At 51.3% G+C, this 22,575-nt stretch overlaps 1 protein-coding gene across 3 annotated transcripts; it reads right to left on the bottom strand.

Annotated features, from left to right (window-relative positions):
* Positions 1-1,515: 1,515 nt before the first annotated feature.
* GATA2 (GATA binding protein 2) lies at positions 1,516-19,581 on the bottom strand. 3 transcript variants are annotated; one of them, XM_030957006.1, is made up of 6 exons: positions 19,389-19,581; positions 12,072-12,559; positions 10,818-11,417; positions 8,079-8,224; positions 5,003-5,128; positions 1,516-4,175 (listed from the first exon to the last, which is right to left on the bottom strand). In XM_030957006.1, the coding sequence occupies exons 2-6, from the start codon at positions 12,298-12,300 to the stop codon at positions 3,876-3,878; spliced, it is 1,401 nt and encodes a 466-aa protein (XP_030812866.1). In that variant the 5' UTR covers positions 12,301-12,559; positions 19,389-19,581; the 3' UTR covers positions 1,516-3,875. The 3 variants fall into 3 exon arrangements, with proteins under 3 accessions (XP_030812866.1, XP_030812865.1, XP_030812868.1); XM_030957005.1 differs by lacking the exon at positions 19,389-19,581 and adding an exon at positions 13,096-13,283; XM_030957008.1 differs by lacking the exon at positions 19,389-19,581 and adding an exon at positions 13,096-13,283 and having other exon boundaries at positions 1,516-4,167.
* Positions 19,582-22,575: the final 2,994 nt, after the last annotated feature.

Below are 22,575 nucleotides of genomic sequence, written 5' to 3'. Positions count from 1 at the left end.
CGCTGGGGGATGCACCACCCCTCCTGACAGCCTGGTGGATTAAGGCCCCAGTTCTGTCAGTGGATCCAACCAAACCAGCAAAGAGGCAGAGAGGCAGCCCCCAGGTAAGCCACCATCACAACCTGAATGGGATGTGTACTGTGCAACCAAAGCAAACAGCTTGATTATTCCAAATTTTAAAGAGGTATTGCTAGTTCTCGTTTCTCAGCTATTCAAAGATGGAGGGAGAGAGGCTGAGTTTAGTTATAATCCTATTTTAAACCTGTCTGAAAAAGAACATGTTTCTTTTTAAATATTTTTCTTTCTAAATGAAGCTTTCACAGTATGCTATAAACTGCCTTTTTTTTTTTTTTTTTTTTTTAATGGGTGTTTGCACTAAGCCTTGCTGAACAAGTTAGAGAGATGATTAACTCATCTGAAATGATGCAGGAAGGCCCTGTCCCAGTTGTGTGTTCTTCCTTCAGCACATGGAGAGCTGCTGCAGCTCCATGGAATTCACAAGCAGGGCTTGCAACTAGGGCTGGGCAGGAGGCTGCAGGGAGAAAGACAAGCACTGCTAGAAAGGGCTGGAATTCACACACACATACACACACACTGAAAAAGGAACCCGGGTCATTTTTTTCCTTAATGAGTAGAGTTATCCCCAGGCTGGTTTCCACAGGGGGTCAAAGGAGGAAACCCAAAATTCACTAGCAGTTTTCTTAAAAATATTGTTGTAGCAGCAATGCCCGCCCCTACACATGGCAGGGTGAATTTGCAAGACTTTGCTTCACTTTGTAGGGCCCCAAGGGGTTCCTTGTGTGGGTCAAACTCGACTGTGTGATGAAAGCAGCTGCCAAGTTTTGGTGTCATGGAAGATGTGTTTGGTCAGCCCTTTTCTCCATCCTCACATGCCAGTCCATGTGCACACCTCCCTGCACTCAAGGCTGTATCCCTGTTCCCAGGACAGCACTGAGCAGCTCCAGGCTGGCCATCCCCCCTTGCTCCCTTCCCACCACTGATAATGACAAATGGCAAGGAACAGGTTTCCAGGTGGAGAGTATTCCTTTGGAGAACTTTCTCTGGTCTAATACAGGTCCTGCCTTGAAATCCATGAGGTAGCTGGCCTCTTTTCTATGTTTACAGTGCTTTTAAAATGTGTTTTTAATGTAAAAGTATTTCTCCAAACACTTTAATAAAACACAAAAAAAAAAAAAAAAATTCAAGAGAAACCACAGTTCATCATCTCCAATGTAGCTGCTCCCTCAAAATTTAAACTCACTTAGAAACTTAGGCCCACTTAACTGCTTAACCTCATCACTCCAAAACACTGGAGAATGAGCTTTTGTACCTGTGCTTCCAATACTAAATCATTCTTGAACTACCCTCTTTTGTCCTACCCTGTTAGGGTTTCAAAATATCATAGCCTGCTCTTCATAAAGTATAAGCTAATAATTCTACTGGCAACAATGACGATAATTTTTCCTCTCTCCCTGCTAAAAGCAGCTTTTATGACATGAAGCAGGGCACAGGTAGTTTCACAAAAAAGGTATTTATTATTCTTAGCAATATTCACCTTGAAGGAATATGAGGAAAGCATACACTTTTTACAGACAATATATAAACATGTTGTACATAATTAACAATAATTTAGTTCACTAATCCAAAAATAAGCAAAATAAAAATTAAAATAAAAACAGAAAATACTGAAGAATTTTTATGCTGATACAAGTACAAAATAATTTAAATCTCAACTGCTGTTGTCTATGCTGCAGTGACTGACAATATATTGCACTTTGTCAACTGTATCAGTAATCCCTGTCTTTCACCCACACCCCTTCCCCTCTGCCCAAATCCTACAGAAATTTGAGTTGGGTACAAATAATGTACAACTGTACCATTGTAAAAGGTAAAAAGTAAAAAGGACCTAATTTTTTACCTCAGTAGATTAAAAATTCTTATTATTTCTCCCAACCAATTTAGTTTCCCATTTATTTCCACTTCTTTACAAAGTGCACCTATATGCCTACACAGACCAAAAAAAAAGAGGAAAGCAGGATTTTCATGGCTGCTTGGTTCTTAATTATAAAATACTACATTTTAGTAGGCTTAAAAATTACAGGCTTAAAAAAATTTACATACATCCTTTTTTTGTTTCATTCTGTTTTTTTCTTTAAAGCAGGACTTTTGCAGTAAAGATACAATTTGGCTTGATCAAAAAAAAAAAAAAGAAAAACCCAACAACAAAATAGTTAAAATTTAAAAAAATAAAATAAAAAGCTTTTCACAGAGTTAAGCTTACGTGGTTTACATTATCAAACCCCTCTGTTCATTGGGGCATTTTCATCAGAAGTATACCTAAATATGTACACCGTATGTTATACTGGAGCTTGTGTTCACGAGAGGCATCAGATCATAACAATCAATAGAACACACTTCACATTGGCAATAGCTTTGTTTTCGGTCATTTACGTACAATATGGTTTCATAATGGGAGATTTAATTTTTTTTTTTTGTTCTTTTCTTGTTTTCATATAAAATCTGCTACGGAAAACACACGTTCCCCTTAGAACGATGCTTTCCCTCAGCTGTCTCTGTGTCTGGGATTTGATGGATGTGTGAAGCTCAAACTGATTGTCTCTCTTTTTCCCCCTCCAGTGATCTCAGCCTCATTTCTGCCCTTCCTCCCGGTGGACTCCACCGGGGTGGGTGCCTGAGACAGCAGGCGCTGGCTGCATGTGGATGTGGTGGCCACACTGCCCAAAGTTTACCCAAGCAGCTAATCTGCATTTTTAAGCGACAGCTGCCAACACAACAGAACAAAATGCTTCAACCTCCAAAGTCTGCGAGCAGGATGGTTTTTGTGCCCCATTATAGTTTTGGCTGTGCTAGAACTTCTACAGGCATTTACCAAAATTGTGTTGCAGCTCTCACCTCTTGCTAGTGCAGGATTGCCTTCCCTGGAGTTTTTCCCCAACAGTTTGTCTGACCCAGGTTGTCTGGTTGGAGGAACAACAATAGGGTAGTTGGGAGAGGGGCTCTTTTTTTAAATAAATCTTTTATGTTAGGGAGAAGAATGAAGGAATTGTGTCAAAATAATCACCATCTTGGGTATATTAAAATCCCGTATTATGGCTACATTTTTGCTTTGTTCCTTACCCTCACAATTTTTCCCCCCTTCCTGGTAACTTTGGTATGGAAGATAGATGAGCTAATCCAAGAGGGCTGTTGAGTACATTTCCCCTCTCCTTGTTTTGAAGGCAGCTTTTCTTACAGGGTAGCCATTGCAAATGACAGCACAAAAACATGCAATCAGAGGGGCTGAGGCTCTTTGTGGAAAACAAAATAAATATGACTTTGTGTCTGATTTTAAAACTTATGGTTTAATAAAGACGCCCTTTTCTTTCTCTTGTGGTTTTTTTTTTTACTTTTCTTTTTTTTTTTTTCTTCTTTTTTTCCCTATCCCAAACAAAGTCCGCAATAGAAATCCAGCATGTCTGGCTTCCAGTGAGCCAAATCCATCCTGGGAGGCTGCTTATATCTCTTTACAATATTCACAGTAATAACAAAGAGAGAAAGGAAAACCAGTTCCAAGCCTTCTCTTTCAGCTTCTGCCATCTTTTGCTTCCTGCTGGACCATTAAGTATCGAACAGGTGAGTTCTTTTTTCTTATACCTGAGGGGGCAAAGTGCATTACAGGCACCACTACACATTTCTGCAGAAGACCCATCATTTGCAAGGTTTTAGTCCAGCATTAAAAGTTAACCACATGGGAGCAAAGGTCTCCTTTTGCCATCCCTACATTCTCCTCTTGGCAGAACATTGTCTTACTTGCTGTCATCTTAGGCAAAGTCCCATGTTCCTAATATCTGGATGGGTCTCTTGGTCATCAGGTTTTATCCCATGGCTGTAACCATGCTGGATGGGTGTGGGTGTCCAAATGAGATGCTGGAAGATGGGTGGATGGGGGTAGGCGTTGGTAAGATGTGTCCAGAGTGGCTGAAAGGGGGCAAATGCCCCATGGGTGCCATGTGACTGGCAAGGGCAGCAGCGCTGAAGGGAGACGACTTCTCCTGCATGCACTTGGACAGTTCCTCAAAACACTCAGAGCCTTTCTTGCTTTTCTTTGATTTGTTGGACATTTTCCTATTCCTGGTCTGAATTCCTTCCTTTTTCATGGTCAGAGGCCTGTTCACCTGCAAGAAATGAGAAAATCAGGCTCATGCAGACAAAATGACTTTATTGTGCAAAAATGAAAATATTTGGACAGCCCCCATGTGTTTTTCCTGGATGGAGACCTTTTTCTGGCCAAAAAAAATGGTGTTTCTCTCTGCAGAACTTGTTTATATTGATTTGTTTAATAAAACCACACACACAAAAAAACCCTAGACATGAAAAACAAATTGAACTGAATTTGGCAGCTGATGACTCTCTTTCCCGTAGGTTTACCCTCAGTCCTCATTAATTTCCTAATAGAAGATCAAACTAGGAGGCTCATGCTGACCCAAACTCAGTCCTGAGACATGAGCAATCTTGTACCAGTAACCTCTGTTACCTACAGTGTAAATAATGTTCCAACGCATCAAGTGCTCCTGCTTAGGATTAATTTCTTTTAGAAAAATTAAATAACACAACAAAGCCTTAGATACAATTATTTTTTTTACAAGTCAAAATGAAGATAGCCCATCAGGATTAATTTCTGCACAGAGCCCCTTCCAAATGGCCTCTGTTTCTGGAGGGAAACGGCACACAAAACCCACTTAGTTAAAACCAAGTGTGGCAGCTCTGTTTTGCCTGGTTTGCCCAAGCCAGAAGCCAAGCTAATACATTGTAATGTCACTGAACTTAGCATCACTATGCTGACAAAGAACGGCTGTCACTTCCCAGGGGAACCTTAGAGACGGGCAAGGAATAAAACAACAACCAAACCCCTGAAACCAATAAAAGCCCAGTGAGCACCATGCAGTTAAGACATCAATCCACACTAGGCAAGCAGCGACACATGAGATGAGTAAATACTCACATTGTGCAATTTATAGTAGAGTCCACAGGCATTACAAACTGGGTCCCCGTTTGCATTACGTCGCCATAAGGTCGTGGTGGTTGTCTGACAGTTGGCACAACAAGTCCCTGCTCTCCTGGCCGCTGACTAACCAAAAGAAAAAGAAAATTAAAATGTATCACCAGGTGGAGGGAGATCACGAGAAAGGTCAAATTGGACTCAATATTTAGTTTGGGGAGAACTTGTTACTAAGATTTTACAGAGTATCAGGGTTGGAGGAAAGCTGCTGTCGGTTTTAAGTTTTATGGATGTTATGTTTTTGTTCGAATTTAAATATTATCCTATGCAAACTTTAAAGCCCCATAGCACTCTGTGTGCAACGGAAGTAAGAAGAGAAACATTGAATCTCTGATTCCACAAACAAAAATTTTAGAGGGGGGAAAAAATAATCTTGACTTTTTCAAATTTTCCCTTTTCAGAATTCTAGAATGCATCCGTTATGAAAATGCATTCGCCTTTTTCTTCAATGACGAATTTTAGTCTTTGTCAATATTGGGACTGGGTTTGAAAATAGGGAATCTTTAAGAATGTGATTTTTACCCCTACTCTGGCCCTTGAAAGGTGGACACAAAAGAAAATGAACCACATTACTTAGCTGGGTGCAGTATTTATCAGAGCCATCACTGGCAATTCAGTTTGCATTTACAAGTGAAAGGGAGAAAACAAAACCGGCTCCAACTTTCTTTAAATATTTAGCAAACCAAATTTCATGCCTTGCAGCAATGATTCCGCTGACCCCCGTCTGCCGACTCTGTCCCTACTTAGTTCCTTGGCTGACAAGCCCTCAAACAACTGTCTTAAAATTAAACAAAACCACCAAAAAATCCACCACCCTTCCACAAAACTATTGTTCTGCTGAAACCAAGGTGAGGGGAAAGAGAAAAGCCCAAACATTCACCCACCTCCCAAAACAAGAACAGGAAAAGTAGAACTGCAGGCGCCCGTGATTCCTGGACGGGCCCTTGTCTAGCAGACCCATGATAAAGAGTCCTTTGTGCATGGACACTGTGTTACGGACAGACTAACTGCACCCCGTATTTTGGGAAATTATTTTGTATTAGAAACCCTCAGCCCTGCCTCTAGAATTGGTCAAAACACCAAGTCCGTTTTGTGCTACTGAATTAATGCTGAGGACTCGGTATTTTTTTAAATTGGAGTTTAGTTCCTAAAGCGTATCAATCGCGGTCGTTCCCCGGGGCCTTGCTCCCTGGATATTTCTGCAATTAGCCATGGAGAGCCGTGGGGTGAAGCCCAGCAAAGCTCACAGGAATGCACAGGGCATCTCCATGAGCAGGGCCAGTCCCAGGGCAGTGGGATTCCCAGGGAATTCAGTGTGCTTCCCTGCCCGCCAGCTCCGGTGGGGAGCGGGCACCGCTGGATGCGCAGCTCGGCCCGCTCACCCAAGAGGAGCGCAGGGTTCTGTTCTCACTTGCTCCTGATTTATGCCATGGCCCCCTGTAACTTTCCCAAAGCTGATGGACAGATCAGCAGCTTTAGGCAAGAATCAGGCCCTCGGAGACTCATATATTCCGGTGCCTTACTCGCCTGTGAGAACAGGCCAAAGGCAGAAAGAGGGGGTACCCCCTACTGCAAATGCACTCATGCAACCCAGACACAATTAATGCCAGACGTCCAAATGCTGACATTATTAATACGATCACTTTGTTATTGCAGGGCAGATGAACAAATTCCCAAAGATGGCCACCTCCTCTCCCCCGCAAACAAGCAAACTACAGTGGAAAAAGGGGCAATAAACAAAGCTGTAAATCAATTAAAACTAAACATTTAAACAGCTAAACACCAAAAGAAAACCTCTCTAGTGCCCCCCAAACCCTGCACAGTGAGCTAAGTATAACAGTCTCCCAACACACTGGAAGGTGGAGACCTATGTTTGCATATTTGAGATGGCTTACTGATACTCAACTATGCTGCTTAACTCTATGGCCTGTCCCATTCAGTCTGGAAAGCACTTGAGCTTGAGAGACGATAATGTTACACTGTTGTCTTAACATTTTTCTATATGTCAGTCACTTTAGAAGGCAAGTCATTAAGAAGCTTACATAGCTGAAATTCTGACTCAGGACAGAAATCTTCTATATCCCATCCCAGTGTTAGAACAGTAATGCCAATTTTCTGCTCTCTAAACCTCGTTGATATTTGCCCACGAATAGCTAGGAGACTTAGGCACCATAAATCACAAAGCTCCAAAAAATATATTTATTATTCTTAGCATTTTACGCATTATTTGCGGAGTAGAGTGTATTAGAAATTTCAAAACAGCAAGCATGACTGGCAAGGCTTGCCTATAGAAACTCTCTAAAGCTTTTAGAGTCAGGAAACAGATACACAAAGTTTCATTATCTTTAACGTACAGATATCCGGATAGGAAACTACTACCAGGAGCTTAGAAAGGACTTTTTTTTTTTTTAATCAGTCAAATGAAAATACAAAGTATAGGTGACTCCATGGAAAAATAATAGGATTTTTTTTAACAGTAGGGGATTGTCTGGGGAGGGAACCAATATTAATATTGCCAGAGACTATAAGAGTGAAAATTACTTCATGGCTTTTATACAAATAATTTTTGAGTGGGGAGCAGTAGCTTTGACTCATCTGATTTGTTTTGCTTTTCTGGAGCTGGAACTTTTTTTTAGTCCATGGTGGAGGACATTCACGCTCATAACCCTTTCGCTCCCAGTGTGCGCCCAAACCGTCCCAAGAGACCAAGTAAATGAGGAATTAAATTAAAAGCTGTCATCTGAGGACAAACGGGGCGAAGGACACACGATATCCCGCATGCATTGTGAGCGGCAGGGAGGCTCGGGACAGCGGCAGGCTCGGGGCTCCTGCCGGGACGGGCGGAGGGGGAGATGTGCCCCGAGGCACGGCAGTGACCTCGCCGTGACTGACCCCCGGTACAGTACAGAGCTCGGCTCCACGCAGGGGCTGAGCAGAGATGAGGCACGACCGACTCGTGCCTGTGGGTGGTCCCGCTGCCTTATTTATCCCCAAACCCAGGAGGAATAAAGACACCTACCAGCCTTCGCTTGGGTTTAATGAGAGGTCGGTTTTGCCCGTTCATTTTGTGGTAGAGCCCGCAGGCGTTACACAGGTAATGCCCGGTGCCGTCTCTTCTCCAGAGAGGGGTAGCAGTGGCTCCACAGTTCACACACTCTCTGCCTTCTAAATGGAAACATGAAGAAAACAGATTTCTTTCTTTAAAAACAAATTCACAAAATCTTTCTGTATTGTCTTTTAGGCGTTTTTCAGAAGTCAAAACAGTGTGTTAATTCTGTTAATTAAGCACAACCAGACAGCAGTGACATCTACAGTACAGGCAGCAAGGAGCTCGGTGTTTCAAGAACTCCCAGGCTCCAGCGAGTATTTTATGTCATGATCAGGGATAGGCAGCGCTCTCTGCAAAGTGAGAAAGACTGACACTCTCATTGTGTCAGATGGAAGTTATCATTTCAGCCAGAACTCCCTGGGTCTTCACTGGGCACCGCTCCCGTCCCGGACCTATTGCACTCCGGTGGTGAAATCCCGTGTTCCCCTGCCGCAGAAACACCCGTGCACATGCACACCAACACACACACCTGCAAACACACAACACCTTAGAGTCAGAGTCAGAGGTTTTCTAGAAATAAATCTAAGCAAAAAGACCTCCAATTCTGCACTTTCTTTTCTGTTCCAAACGCTACGGGATGAGAAAGTAGAGCCGAGCAGACTGGGAATGGATACAAAATACCAGAGTCTCAGTTATGATTTTTGTTCTAAAGGCATAAAAACGCTGTTAATGCTGTTCTTTGAGAAAGTCCAGTTTCACTGGACATTACTGTAAAAAAGAGGCTTGAGTTCTTTTCTGTTTTTGTGATTTTTCAACAATCCAGTTTGGATTTGGTAAGGAGCAGTTTACCTTCATTATTAGTTTTAGTACAATGTGGTAAACATAGCATTGTAGAACGGCTGCATTAAATAAAACACAACATGTAACTCCAAGATATCTGTTTCTGCATCAGAGAGCTTCCTGCTAAAAGTTCATTTGCCTTGGATGGTTTGAGGGCAGGTCTGCTTAATATAGAAATCTCTCTTAATACCGTTTATGCAAATCCTACAGTATCTAACTGGAAAGGAAATTCTTTTTGCTAATAACTGAAGCAGGCCATGTTGAGTTCAGCGGGGCTCGTGTCTGCCTTAATCTAGGGAGTGGGTAGCTTTTAAACAACACAGTCTGGAGTGAGAAATGAGGGGAGCTCTGCGGCTCTGCTTTTGTAGCTCTTGTCCCTCCTAGGGCAGGAAGCTGCAGGAGTCGTCCTGTCGTGAGTCTTAGTTTTCCTACAAAAACACTAAGTGGTCACGAACTTTCCCCAGTTCCTTACACTGGGAGCTCCCTCACAGAGGGGAAAAAAAGAAGCAACAGTAAAACAAAAGAAAAAAGGTCCTTGTTTCCCCCATCTAAAAGTCAGCAGCAGCTATGGGACACAAATTTTAAAAAAGCTACTCAGGATCCTTCTTGTCTTTAGACACCTGGATCTTGAGCTAGATTCCAGACTCAGGAGGTTTGGGCTACCCATTGCCTGTAGCTTCTCTAAGCACTAAAAATGCATACGCATAGTGGCAACTGCCTGGAAATAACGAGAGAAAGAATGCATTTTTCCCTTCCGAGGAATCATTTGAAATACTACTGATGAGCTTGTAAAATAGCTGGTATTTTTGTTGCAAAACTCATAAGAGATCACATTTCTAAATTATTGTCTACTTAAATAAAAACATGTAGTGAATTCATAAGCAAATATGTTCAATGGAATACATATGCAAATGCCTATAGGGCCATTTATTTTTAAAGTACTGTCTAAATTCAGCCCCAATATATTGCAGTTAATATCCTTCCATTGGTGAGAATACTAAACCAAGAAGATCAGTAGAATTACATAAATTGTCATAATTTGTGTCTAGATGTATAACTACTGTGATTTCAAAGTGGGGTCAAAACTTTGTTCATTGCCTAATTTACAGATTTAGGACCGCACTTTTAGAAGAAATGCAAGGAAGGGTGAGCATGGGAAAGGTCTGCAGGCAGTTGTTTGGAAGCAGAGATATGTCTGATTCAGGGTAAAAAAAAAGCGGGGGGAAAGTATTCTCTAGTTAAAGTTAGGCTGGAGTAAGTTAGCAGTGACTGGACACCTTAGTCTTCTGCACTGGTATGTAAACTATATTTGAACTTTTGCTCTTGTAAAACACGAAGGGAAAAAGGCCCTTTGCGATCTGAAGGGGACAGGCCAGGGAAGTTTCGCTTTCATCTTGCACTGGAGCTTCGGGTGGTGTTAATGGAGAGACGTGGAAATTACGGAGGGAGAAATACCTATGGCTGGAAAGTCCCCATGTGTCATCCATGGGGGCTTGCCTGACGTGAGGGAGCAGGGTCGAGCCTGAGCCCCTCGGGAGCCTGAGGCCTGCTTTTCTCCGATGAAAAGGGTTCGGGTTTCTTTCTCCATATAAATCCCTTTTTGTACAGCGCGGTCTGCTGGCTCAGCCTGCCCCGGTCCCGCGCCCCGCGGCCCGCTCGAGCGCCCTGTGCTCATCGGCACCCACAGGAGCCCAGTCCAGGCTCCATCTCCTACTTCTAAAAACCCAGAAAAGCAGAACCAAGCAGTCACCTGTCCCTCTGTCCCGAAGCGGGCCAACACAAGCACCCAGCCTCGCAGCAGCCCGCATGCTCACCCCAAGAGCCCGCACGAAGTCCCGGGAGCGCGGCCCTTCCAGGCTGGACACTTACCCGAGCAGGACCTGGCCTTGCTCCGCGGCTTGGGGGTGAAGCTGGACGCGGGGCCCCCCAGAAAGCTGCCCGGGTGGAAGAGGCTGCTGCTGTAGTCGTGGGCTGCCGGCACGTAGGAGGGGTAGGTGGGAATGGGGTGGTGGGTAGAGGGCTGGGCCCCCATGCTGGTGAGGCTGCTTCTGAGCGGGCTGGCGCTCTCCATCTTCATCCCCTCCGACAGCGACACTTGGTACTTGATGCTGTCTTTGTCCTCCTGCCGAGCCCCGGCGGAGGAAGAAGGGGAGGCGGCGCTGGTGGAGTTGGGGTCTGGGGACACTTCCTTGGGAGGGGTCGGGGGGAAGCCGAAGAGGTGGGAGCCGGAGTGCGAGGCCGGGGTGAGCGAAGACACGGAGGCGGTGCTGGAGGTGCTGCTGCCCGGGTACACCGAGATGGCCCCAGGCGCTCCGGCCGCCGAGGGGTGAAGGGGTGTCTTAGTGAAGGGGCTGACGGTCCAGGGGTTGTGGTGATGGGCAGACAGTGCCGCCTTGCTGCTGTCCAGCCAAGGGATCCCGGGGCTGTGGATAAGATGAGGCCGGCACATTTGACTCCCGGTCAGGCGGGCTGTAGAAACACAAGAGCGTTTGGGGTCAGCGTGTGCCGGCTCAGCCCGGAGCGGCTGGGGAAGACCGAAGCTCCTCGAGGCTGGGCAGCCGGGGGACAGGCGGCCACGGGAGAGACTTCACAACCCAGGGAAGAGCAGCCAGGCTGGTGCAGCAGCCCCTTCCCCCTGTTCCATCTGAGGGACATACCAACCAGCCCGGCCAGAAGGAGCAAGGGGAGCAGGAGGGGCACTCAGGCAATCCCTTTCCACCCACCCCATTCCTAGGAAAATGCAGCAACCCCCTTTCTGCTCTATCTTTATGAGCTGCCGTAATGCTCTCTCTTTGGCTCCTAAGAACACCCCCAAATAAAATCCATCGCCGGTTTGAATCGGTTTGTATTTTGCATCCGGGAAGTAGCCGTGTCTGAGAAGTTTTAGCCCGTGCGCACACTGTTTCCCCTTCCTCTCTCACCTCCCCCCTTTCTTTCCCTCCCCTCCGCTAGCCCTTGGTTATCCCTAGGGTTAAAATCCACCCGTGCCTGCCTGTCTATCCTGTTTTCGATCTCCTTTTCCCCGGCTCCGACGCACCGAAGCGGCCCCGAGAGAAACTTCTCAGCCCCGCGCGGGACACCCGCGGCTCGCACGGCGGGGAAGGGGCCGGGGCGCTGATTTACCGTGTGCCTGGCTGTACGAGACCCTGGCCCGGGCATGGGCCGAATTGGCGTAGTAAGGGTTGCCCTGGGAGTCCAGGTGGTTGAAGAAGACGTCGACTTCATCCGGAGGTAGGAGCTGAGCTGGTTCCATGTAGTTGTGAGCCAGCCCGGGGTGGTGGCTGTCGGGGTGCTGCCCGTTGAGCACGGCGTGGTGGGCCATCCAGCGAGGCTGATCCGTGGCCACCTCCATGGCCGTGGGCCTCCCCTCTCACCCACCCCCAGGCCAGGAGCGAGCGGCGCTCGGTGGGGGCGGGGAGTGCTGCTCGGGGGGTCGCTTTTGACGCTGCCTGGTGGGTTTTAAGAGATTGGGGTGGCTTTTCTTCGAAAGAAAACCGCCGGGTGACTGGAGCGCGCCCTCTGAGGCGTGGGAGAGGACCCCTGAAGTCAGCGTGTCCCTCCGTCAACAGGCGGGTAGCGGAGGCAGGTCCGGGGAAGCGCCGGGGCAGCACCTGTAGGGAGAGACAGGAGGGTTTAGGAGCTCGGCAGCCGTGGGTGCGCTGCTTGCCGGGCCGGCTCCCGGCCGGCTTCTTTTCCCAGAGGTACATGGAAGGGGAGGGGGAAGCAGAGCCCCTCCTCCCTTCCAAAAATATCCTGTCCCCAAAACTCCTTGCCTTGCTCTCTCCCTGCTCATTGCCCCACAAAATAAACAGAGATCCATTTCAAACTCTTAACTTAAAACAAAAAGGAAAAAAGACGGGAAAGGGAAAAAAGGGAAAAAGGGGAAAAAGGAAATAGTTTCGTTCTCCCCCCTCGCTAGAAACGTCAATAGGAGTTTTTCCAGCTGGCTTCAAAAGCGGGGTAAAAAAGGAAGAACGGCAGAACTCATACAGCGTAGTTCTAGCAAGAACTCCAACTAACACAAAAGGAAAAGGAGGGGGAGAAATAAGGAGGGGGTAGAGAAGAAGAGTGGAGAGAAGAGTGTTTAGAGAAAGCAGCGAGTGCGCCCTGGCAGTGGCGCGGCGACCCCCCCGCGCCCCACACTTACCCGGCGCGGGAGGCTGGGTGGCGATGAATGCCGGCGTGGAGGATGCGAGTGCGGCAAAGAGGGGGAGAACCGAGGGGGAATTAAAAAGGCGAAGAGGGAGAGGAGGGGGCAAAGGCAGAGCGAGCGCGGGAAGAGCAGAGAAGATTGGATGGAGAGTGTTACTCAGATGGCAAAGCCGCTGCTCTGGCCGACTCGGTCCCATCCCCGCGCATCCTATATGAGCGCTGGCGCCAGCTGGCCGCGGCGCCGCAGACGGGCCGGGGTGCGCAGGGCCGGCGGCCGGGCCAGCCAATCCCGCCGCCCCACACCGCCCCCAACCGCACCCCCGGCCCCAAACGGAGCCGGCCCGGGGAGGGGGGGGAGCGCGGCAGACCCCCCTCCTCCGCCCCTCTTCCCCCGCTCGCAGCATCTCGCCCGGCAGCGCCGTGGGGGCTTTCCCCGCCCGGGCGCTGCACGCCCCTGCGGGGCGGGGACGGCAAAACGGAGGGGGTCCCGCCGGGGAGTGCGGGGATGCGGAGCGGGGAGAGGGGGGACCGAGCGGAGATGGAGTGCGGGAAGGGCTCGGCGATGGGGCTGACTCCGCCGGGTGCTGCCCCGCCGCTGAGCCGTGACTTTCAGCGCCGCCGCCGGGATGCCCGCGGCTGGAAATCGGCACCGGGGAGATAAATATGCTAAAATCCCTTAAATCAGGCACAGCAGCGCGCAGCCGGGAGCGGGACAAACCTCAGTCACATTAGTTTGAAATAACTGTCTGGATCGGGAAAAAAATAATTAAAAACAAATAATTGCGAGGCTCCGCGCCGACCCCGGAGACCGACGGGACGAGCAGGGCCCGGGCAGTGGGACCGCTCCGAGCCGGCTGCAGGGCAGAGACGGACCCGGCCCGTAGTGCTCGGGCCGGACCCGGGCCGGGGCTGGCTGGCAACCCTGGGCCCGGGGAGCCGAACAGAGGCGGGCCGGGCACAAGGACGCTGGGACGGAGTGCAGCCTTCCCAGTGGGGCTGCGACATCGTTAATGCTTTCCTTTTTTCCCCAACCTCACAAGTTTTTCTTAATTAATAACAAAAATCAAACATCACAGTTTTACTATTTGCAATTATTCGTGTGCTTTGGGGCGGGGAGCGGAGGTGCATCCCGAATCAACAGGCGTTTTCTGCGGAGTTTGTGGTGCAGTTCAGCGGCAGCAGCCGGGGCGCCGGTCTGGCTTCGCCACCCGCGAAGGTGCGGATAAACCGGTCCGCCTTTGGGGCGGAAAATAATAATAATGGGAAAGGCACAAACAACTCCCCGGAGCGAGGCCGGGCGCTGCTGCGTGTCCCGTTTCCCAGGCGCTCCTGCCCCGTTCCTCAGCCGCTGCTTTCGGGGAAAAAGGGAAACGCTGATCGCAACCCTCCAGCCCTCCTGGCTGGGCGCGGGCGAGGACACCGTCCCTGCCCGGGGCTCGGAGCAGCCTCTCCGCTCTCGGGGCAGCGGCCGCGGCTCCAGCCCGACGGCGCGGCCGGGGCAGGGGGCTCGGGAGCGTCCGGGCCGTGCGGGTTTGCGCCGGGCCCCACCGGGGGCTGCGGGTGGGGGCAGCCCCGAGGATGCTGCTGCGGCTGCTGCCCCCGGGGCCGCCCCCGCGGCGGGCAGCGCTGGGGGTTGGGAGCTGGAGCCGGCCTCCCCCGGCCCGACCGCCCCAGTCACTACGACGCCGGGGCACTGACGTCACCCGTCACTGCCAAACTCGCCAGGAAATGAACTTTTTAAAAAATAATGACAATAATAATAATAATAATAATAATGGCAATAATAATAATAATAATAAAGCTCCTTTTCCTCGCTGCGGAGCACGTCTGGTCGGAGCGACACGGGGCTACCTCTCTTACTATTCCCCCTCCCACCACTCGTTGTCCCCCTGTAACCTTCCCCCATGGGACCCTCAACGCAGCCCCCCGGGGGGAAGGCACAGCGCTGCCCGCGGGAGCGGGGGCCATACTGGGGGACCTAAAGGTTGGGACGGGGGGAGGCGATTACCCTTCGCCCCCCTCCCCCTCCTCATGCTCTCCTGTGACGCCTCCTCCACCCCAAGCCCGGGTGTCCCGCTCCTCCCGGCCCCCTGACCTCGGGGCTGTGCGGTGGCGCCGGGACCGCGGCGCCCCTCGCCCCCTCCTGCCGCTGCGGGGGGGTCGCAAGCGGCGGGGCCGGGCAGCTCCTGCGGCGGCTGCCGGGCGCGGAAGGGGCGGTGGATGGAGCCGGGCTTCTCCCGGGACGGGCTGGTTGGCCCAGGCAGGCCGGGGACAGGCGCTGGGCCGGGCTTGGTGGGAGAGGGGCCGGGGTTCGGGAGAGCAAATGCGGAGAGTGCCCGGGAGCCTCAGTCCGGTGGTGACCGAGAGGAAAGGGAAACAAAACAATTTTTTTTAAAAGAAATAAAAAAGGGAAAGTTAAAAAGCAAAGAGAAAACCAAGCGAGCTTTCCAAGAATCCGGCTTCTCCCTCCGAAGCATTTTCTTTCTAAAATCACCCAAGTATCAGGCGAAAATAGATTTTTAAATGTTATGAAAGAATGATGACTATAAAATAAACGCGGACCTTTGCAGGTAGATCCCCTCGGCGCCTCGTTGTGCCCAGCGCCGGAGGCGGCCGGGGCCGGGTGCGCCGTGCCCGTGGAGCCCCGGCCGGCGGAGCAGGGCGGCGGCCAGCCGGGATCACCCGGGCCTCGCCGGCTCCCGCCGCCAGCGAAATCCATCTCCTCGCTACATGCGTATTAATTAATTTGGATGTTTTAATTACTGTCCTCCTGCCATCAGCACGGGGACGAGATTTTGGGGTTTTATTTGGGGGGGGGGGGAATGGGGTGGGCTGTTTGTTTTAGGCAGGTGATAAAATCGCAGTTAACGAGCTGATAATTCGTTCGTGTTTGTTTTAAAAGACAAATTGTAAAGATTAATCAGGCGGCTTGATTTATGGCGAGGCAGACCCCGGCGCTGCCCGGCCAGGGCTCCCTGAAGCCCCCGTCTCGGGTTACTCGAGGCCCGGCAGGCGAAGGAAAACAAAAGGGGCGAGCGGGCGGCGGCGGCGGCTCCGGGACCGGCTTCCCCGGCGCCCGCCCCACCTCCGGCCCGGGGGTCCGGCTACCAACTCCCGCCGCCCGGTGCTCTCCTCCGGCGGCCGGCGCCTCTCCTCGCACCCACCTCTCGCCTTCTGCAACCCCTCCCATTCAAACACATTGTAAAATAAATGACCCCTCCAGCAGGGATGAAAGATTTCTGCTGAGAGCCCGGCTGAGCTGGGAGACTTCCTAACCGGCCGGCTCGCAGTATGTTGGTTTATTTTGTTCTATTTTATAATTTTATCCTTTTTTTTTTTTTATTCCCGACGTGTCCCGTCCCCGCTGCCTGGTTCTGGCGAACCGAGTGCCGGCTCTGGTCTCGGCCGCTCACCGCCCCGGCGGCACGGCTGAGGTTTTTAATTGAATTAATGCACCCGCCGGGAGCAGCAGCGAACTGCGCTGGCTGCTGGAGGCGAGCGGCTTAGCTCCGCTCCGCAGCCCGCCGCTCACACGGCTGGTTAAGCAGCTCTTCCCTCAATTTTCTGCCAAAGCTTCCCCGGAGAGGGTCCGGCCGGGCCCCACTCCTTCACCCCGCGCCTGCCAAGCCCTTTTTACCTTCTTTCCCCCCTTCTTCCCCCGGGCACTACGGGCTCCGTTTTATTACCTTTATTTTTATTATTATTATTGCTGTTGCAATTTATTTTTCTCTTTTAATAAGGGAGCTTTCCCAGATCTGGAAGCACAACTGGTTATTTTGATTTGATTGACAAGTGATGTCATATCATTAAGGGAGGGGGGAGACGACAACATGTTTTAGCAACAGTTAGTAGTGCCATGTGATAGAGTTGACACCTATTCTTGGGCAGAGGAGAAGGCAGAAAACAAAAAAGCCGGCGCCGCACACGGACCATTTATTTACATGTCCGGAGAGGGGATGGATTCTTCCTCTTTTTTTCCCCCTTCATTCTGGGTATTTGGATTTGGGAAAAATTGTACCAGAGGAGACCCCGCAGACCCCAGGGCACGTTCCTGCAGACGCCCCTTTCCTGGGGTGCTCCCGGAGGCCCCCAGGGCCACACTGTGTCCCGGGGAACGGAGAGTGGGGGGCCGAGACCTCCCGTGCAGCATTGCCCGCTGCCTCCCCGGGGTGCAGCCCACAGACGCCAGCAGGGAGGGCAGGAAAACTCCGCGAAAAGAAAGAAGAAGAGGGAGAGAGAGAAGTGCTCGGTGCTTAGCGGCGCACGGGGCCGCGGCGCTGCCGGTGCCGGCGGGCGGTGTGAGAGCCCCGGGCGGGCTGGGGAAGGGGCTGGGAGGGTCTGCCGTGGGCGTCCCGCCCCTGCTCCCCCTCAGAATGGGGGGAGCCGGCTCTGCCAGCGGCTCCCACCCGCCCCGCGGGTAAGCGCCCCGGGCAGCCGTCCCTGCGGGCAGCCCCCACACCCGCATCGGGTGTATCCCCTTGGACTTTTTGGGGGAGAGAAAGTTCTTGCTTTCTGCCTTAAAAAAAAAAAAAAATTCTCGGTGTTTTCGGCCCTCCGGTCTTGTCTCCACTTTGCTTTTCGTCTCCCCCGTCCTTCGTTACTAAATCGTATTAATGGCTCCTGATAGGGTTATAAAGTGACACAGTTACCTCGTAACCACAAGACCCTTACTTAAACTGCAGTAAGGAAAAACAAAAAAAAAAAAAAGCGCTAGAGATGTGACTAGGGGAATAAATCACGGAAAATTTAATTTTTTGCTTGTTTTGGTAAATACGCTCTCCCCCATCCCGCAGAGGATTTCTGCGGGGTTTGTACCCCACCGTGGGAACCTCGGTCCCACTCTCGCTCCCGACACCTCCCGCACGCGCCTTCACCTGCGCTTTGTCCGCAATTTGCCTGGTGCCCGCAGCCCCCCGGCTGGCTAGGCTGCAAAATAAAGGGGAGGAAAAGCCTCAAGCAGACCCCAGCCTGCCCACAAAACCGCCTTTTGTGCAAGTTCCCGAAGAGAAATGCGTGCGTGGGGAAGGGGGAGGTTGGACACGCGCAGATTTGTCCAGAAAAAGGTATAATTTTCTTTTTCAGGTGCTGCCAGGAAAGATTTCGTTTGCAGGATCTCTCGTTAATTTTATGTATCTATATATTTTTTTTTCTTTCAAGGTTATTTTGGAAGGAGCTGTTGTAGGAGGGAAGAACAAGGCCGACTCCGCAGGTTTGATTTGTTTCTCCTCAGGCAAAACTTTGGTGGGGAGAGACTGACCCGGTACGGTGAACGGGACTCGACTCACGCCTGCCCCGAGCCGCGGGGCTGAGCCAGGCCGGAGCTTAAGACTTCCGAGGAAAAAATATTTGCGTTTAATAAAGATGCTCCGTGCGCCGGGGAAGAACAATCCCCGCGACCGAAACTCGCACTCCCTTAGTGAAATCGCTTTTCTTATTGAAATCGCATCAAAACCAAGCAGGCTTCGCTCCTGGACGCTTCTCTTTTTTTATTTTTTTTTTCTTGCCTTCCAGCCTGAGCACCCCAAAGCAAAAGGAGGATAAAGAGGGGAACTTTGCACATACAAAAACAGAAGAAAAAAAAAAAGGCGAAGGGGTGAAAGAGTCGGCGGAGAGGAGCGGCCGTGCCCCGATGTGCCTGGGTAATTTTAAATCATGCAAAGCCCCGTAAAGCTGCCGCACGGGACTGGGACGGGAGGACTCCCCGGCAGGCAGGTGCAGAGAGAGCGGGGCCGGGCCCTGCCGGCTTTCGGGGCAGAACAAACCCTCGCATCTTTTTTTTTTTTTTTTTTAATGCCCAAATCTGCCAACAAAGGGGGAGAGGAGATAGGATGTAGCTGCGGGGAGGGGACACAGGGCTCTCTGCACACCCTGTCTCCGGGAAATCTCTGCCTGGCCGCCCTGGGTGAAATGCAACTTTCCAAGATGGAGATTTAAATAATCACCCCAGTGACAATGGGAAAGAAAAAAAAAAACAAATCAAAACAACCAGCCAGGGCCCGGCGGCCCCGCTCCCCGCGGGGCGCGATGCGGGGAGAGCCCCGCCGCGGGCAGAGCCGGGGGAGCCCCTCGGTGCCCCCGGGCAGGCGGGCGCTGCACCGGGCTCCGCCCGGCCGGCTGCGAGGCGGCAGCCCGGGAGGTCCGGCCGCACTGGGGACATTTTTTCGTTCTTTACAAACCCTGCCAGATTTGTCCCCGGGGAAAACTGCCCCGAGAGAAGCGCTCCCGCAACGGGACCCGCGCCTCGGCACCGGCAGGGCCGCGCAAAGCCGCGCTGCCGCGGCTCCTTACCTTGCCTCTCGCCTATCCTCGTTTTTCTTTCAGTTCTCCGCACGGTGCATGGGAAGCGTCAGTTCTGCTCCTGGCGGGGCCGCTCGGCGGGCTGGGGAGGGGTTCGGCCGCCGGAGCCTCCCCGCCTGCCCGCGACCGGAGCGCGGCTCTGCGGCGGGCGGAGGGTGCGCGCAGCCCGGCGGAGGGGCTGCCGCCGAGAGCGCCGCTGAAAACTGGCAGCAGTTCCGAGCTGAGCCCTTTTTTTTTTTCCTTCGTTCCCTCCTTCCCCCCTTCCCTTCCTCCCTCCTCCCTCCCTCTCCTTTCCTCTCTCCCTTCTTTCCCTCCCCTTCTCTCTCTCACTCTCCTGCATTCACGGATGGCACGGCGAGCCACTGTGTATTTATGTACATAATACGGCAGCTCGTCCCCTCCACTTCATTTGCATCATTACAATATCTGTACAAGCACATCACATTGTCTGTTGCTTGCACCTTTTGTTACGGTTGCTGTCACAGTCTACGCGACTTGACTTTCATATTTTAAATGAATTGATATTATACCAACAACACGCACTCACATCCCCGGCGCGGGGAAACCGGGCTCCGGCGCGGCGGGCGCCGCAGCCCCAGCCTCTCCCGAGCCTCTCGTTTCTTCCTCTGATCCCAGGGAAGGTGGGCTGGGGGGAGACCCTTCGTAGGATCAATTATTCTTATAAATTACTCCTAGTCGTATTAATTTTCTTTCCCCCTCCAGTGAAGGAAATGCTTTGGGAGTCTTGGATTTTTTTTCCATTGACCAGCCTGCTTTTTGCATAACCTCATGTTTCTTCTCACACCTTTCCCTTCCAAATTCAGCCTTTCAGGCTATGCACCTGCACGTAAGTGAGGCAGCAGAGAAGCTGGAAGAGGCATAAGCAGATATTACGCTGCGAGTCGTTGTTATAGCTAGGAAAGAGACGGTAAAATACACATTTCGTAGAGCACTAAGAAATGCAGCCAGAACGAATGTTTTGGGAAATGTTTGCTCGCCCCAGCCCTGGCTTGGCAGCCCTCACCTGCCGGGTATTTCCCTGCCGGTGCGTGCGTGTGCAGGGCTGGGGGCTTCCCTCACCCAGCCCCGCTGCCTCCGTGGGCTGACGGGGGCGCGGGGACCGCGTCGCGATTCTCCAGAGAGGGGGGGACAGGCGGGACCCCCGCCCGAGGCTGCAGGAAAACCATATTAATACAGAAACAAAGGCCGGACCGTCCGGTGGGGGCCCTGCGGGTGGTGGGGTAACGAAATATGGTTCGGGAAGGGAAGGAGAAAACTTTCGCGGGAGAGGAATTATCATCATAATGGAGGTAAAAATGTGAGCAGGGAAAAGAGGAGGGGGATCCTATTCTGCTGGCATTTTCTGTCTGTCTTTGTGATATGGTTCGGGGGAAAAAGGGTCCTTGATATGCGGCAGATAATTCTTATCAGCCCCACGCAGCCCATTTCCAAAGTAAGTGTTTTAATTACTCCTCCTGTATTACCCTTCATCCTCTGAGAGAAGATACATCGCCAGATTTATGCAGGGGAAAAATACAAAAGAATGTGGTATTAAAATACATACATGCATATATCCCCTCTTTTTTCCCTTGTGCCCAGGCAGAGGGAGACGCTGTCGGCAGCCGCGTCCTGGGATCGCCCGGCACGGAACGACTCCGAAACGAGGAACTGTCGCTCAGGCGGAAAAACTACGGGAAAAGCGGGGTTTGAAGGCTGCAGATTTTTCCCCAAGCGGGGTCAGGCGGGGGTGTGCGAGCCGGGGGCTCAGGGGGCTGAGAGCGGAGCGGTGCCCACCCGAGCTCACCGCGCTCTGCCTGCCCTCCAGCCGCGCTGTCCCGGGACAGCCGGGGTCACCCCTCCTCGTGCCACCAGGGACACTGGGGGTCGCACGGACAGGGAGTCAGGATTTTCCCCTCATGCCCGCTGGAAAAGAAGGATGTTTTTCTTTCCTGTTAAGCTTTCGTACTAAAGATGTCATCTGAAAGTCTGGGAGGAAGGGGGACCGTGCTCTGCTCTCTTTCACGGTAACAACCATATCATATTGAAAAATATGATAGACAGTGGGGGAAGATTTCCTCCCCCATTAAAAAAAAAGAAAAAAAAACTCCAACCTTTTCAATATTGATTAAAAAAAAAAGGAGAGAATTTTAAAAGAGAAGAAGCAGCACCAGCAGCAAGGAGAATATAGGCTCAGCAGCTCTCCAGGTTAGCTTCCTTATTATTACTATCCAGGGGTAATTTTTCATCTCTGCTAGCTAATCTTTGTTCCTTGTGAAGATAATGAATAGCCCAATCCTTATCTCCTGGGCTCCTGGAGGCTGCTGGAGAATGGGGTTGAACAGGGTTGAAAATTGGTTCCAAAGTGCTGCTGAATAAATGGTGTTCCTTATCTCTCGCTTCCAGATTATCGGAACCCTTTCAAAACTCACACAACAAATACAGCCACCGCATCTAATGCATCATTTACCAGAGCAGATCTCCGCGTTTGATCGGCAGATAGGCAAAATCTATGTATTCCTTGCTTTACTTAGTATGCATGGATTCGGGGCTGCTGTGCGCGGGGGCTGTCCCCGGCCGGGCCCAGGACACCCCCGAGGCTCTTGGCACACGCGGCTTTCGCTGTGCATTCTGTGGAGTGACAGGAGTGTCCCCTGCCCATCCCCGACCCGGGGCAGCCGGGTGGGACAGCAGCTCAGCGTGCAGGGTGCTGCCACACAGCATGCTTGGAAATTTGGGCTTGCTCTGCTGAGGCACTGGTGGATTTGCAGGGAAGGGAGAGGAGTTGTGAACATCATCCTCAGGCACCTGCTGGCGCTCACACTCACTCCTGCACCCACAGCCTCTTTCACCTGCATCCCTGGGCAGTCCGTGCTGCAGGAGTGATCAAGTGTGAGGCAGCACCTCTGTCCCCACGCAGAAAGCCACGGCCAGGCTCAGCTGTGCCCCAGTCCTGCCTCAGCCCTCAGGGTCCAGCTGGGTCAATCTAGTGAAAACCCCCAGGGCTTCCCCAGCTTGTTCCCCCCAAACCCTGGCCAGCTCTCCACGGGCTGGGCTGGGCGATCCCTCCACCTCCCAGCCACAGGCAGAACAGGGCATCTGAGACAGCCCAAATTCGGGAAGCAATTGGTGATTCTGAGAGACAAAAACAAACCTTACAGAAAGGGAGTTATTTGCTCCT

The sequence above is a fragment of the Camarhynchus parvulus genome, chromosome 12, assembly GCF_901933205.1.
Source record: "Camarhynchus parvulus chromosome 12, STF_HiC, whole genome shotgun sequence".
NCBI classification, from domain to species: domain Eukaryota; kingdom Metazoa; phylum Chordata; class Aves; order Passeriformes; family Thraupidae; genus Camarhynchus; species Camarhynchus parvulus.
Note: the sequence above shows the minus strand (reverse complement) of the source record. Positions and strands in the feature narration are given on the sequence as shown.

Bases quoted from the DNA above. Each gene is read 5' to 3' on its own strand.
- GATA2 (XM_030957006.1), bottom strand. From the start codon at position 12,300: ATGGAGGTGGCCACGGATCAGCCTCGCTGGATGGCCCACCACGCCGTG. The intron at 11,418-12,071 runs GTAAATCAGCGC...GTGTTTCTACAG, and splicing joins CTCGTACAGCCAGGCACACG to CCCGCCTGACCGGGAGTCAA. The intron at 8,225-10,817 runs GTAAGTGTCCAG...GTTTCCATTTAG, and splicing joins CAAGGCCAGGTCCTGCTCGG to AAGGCAGAGAGTGTGTGAAC.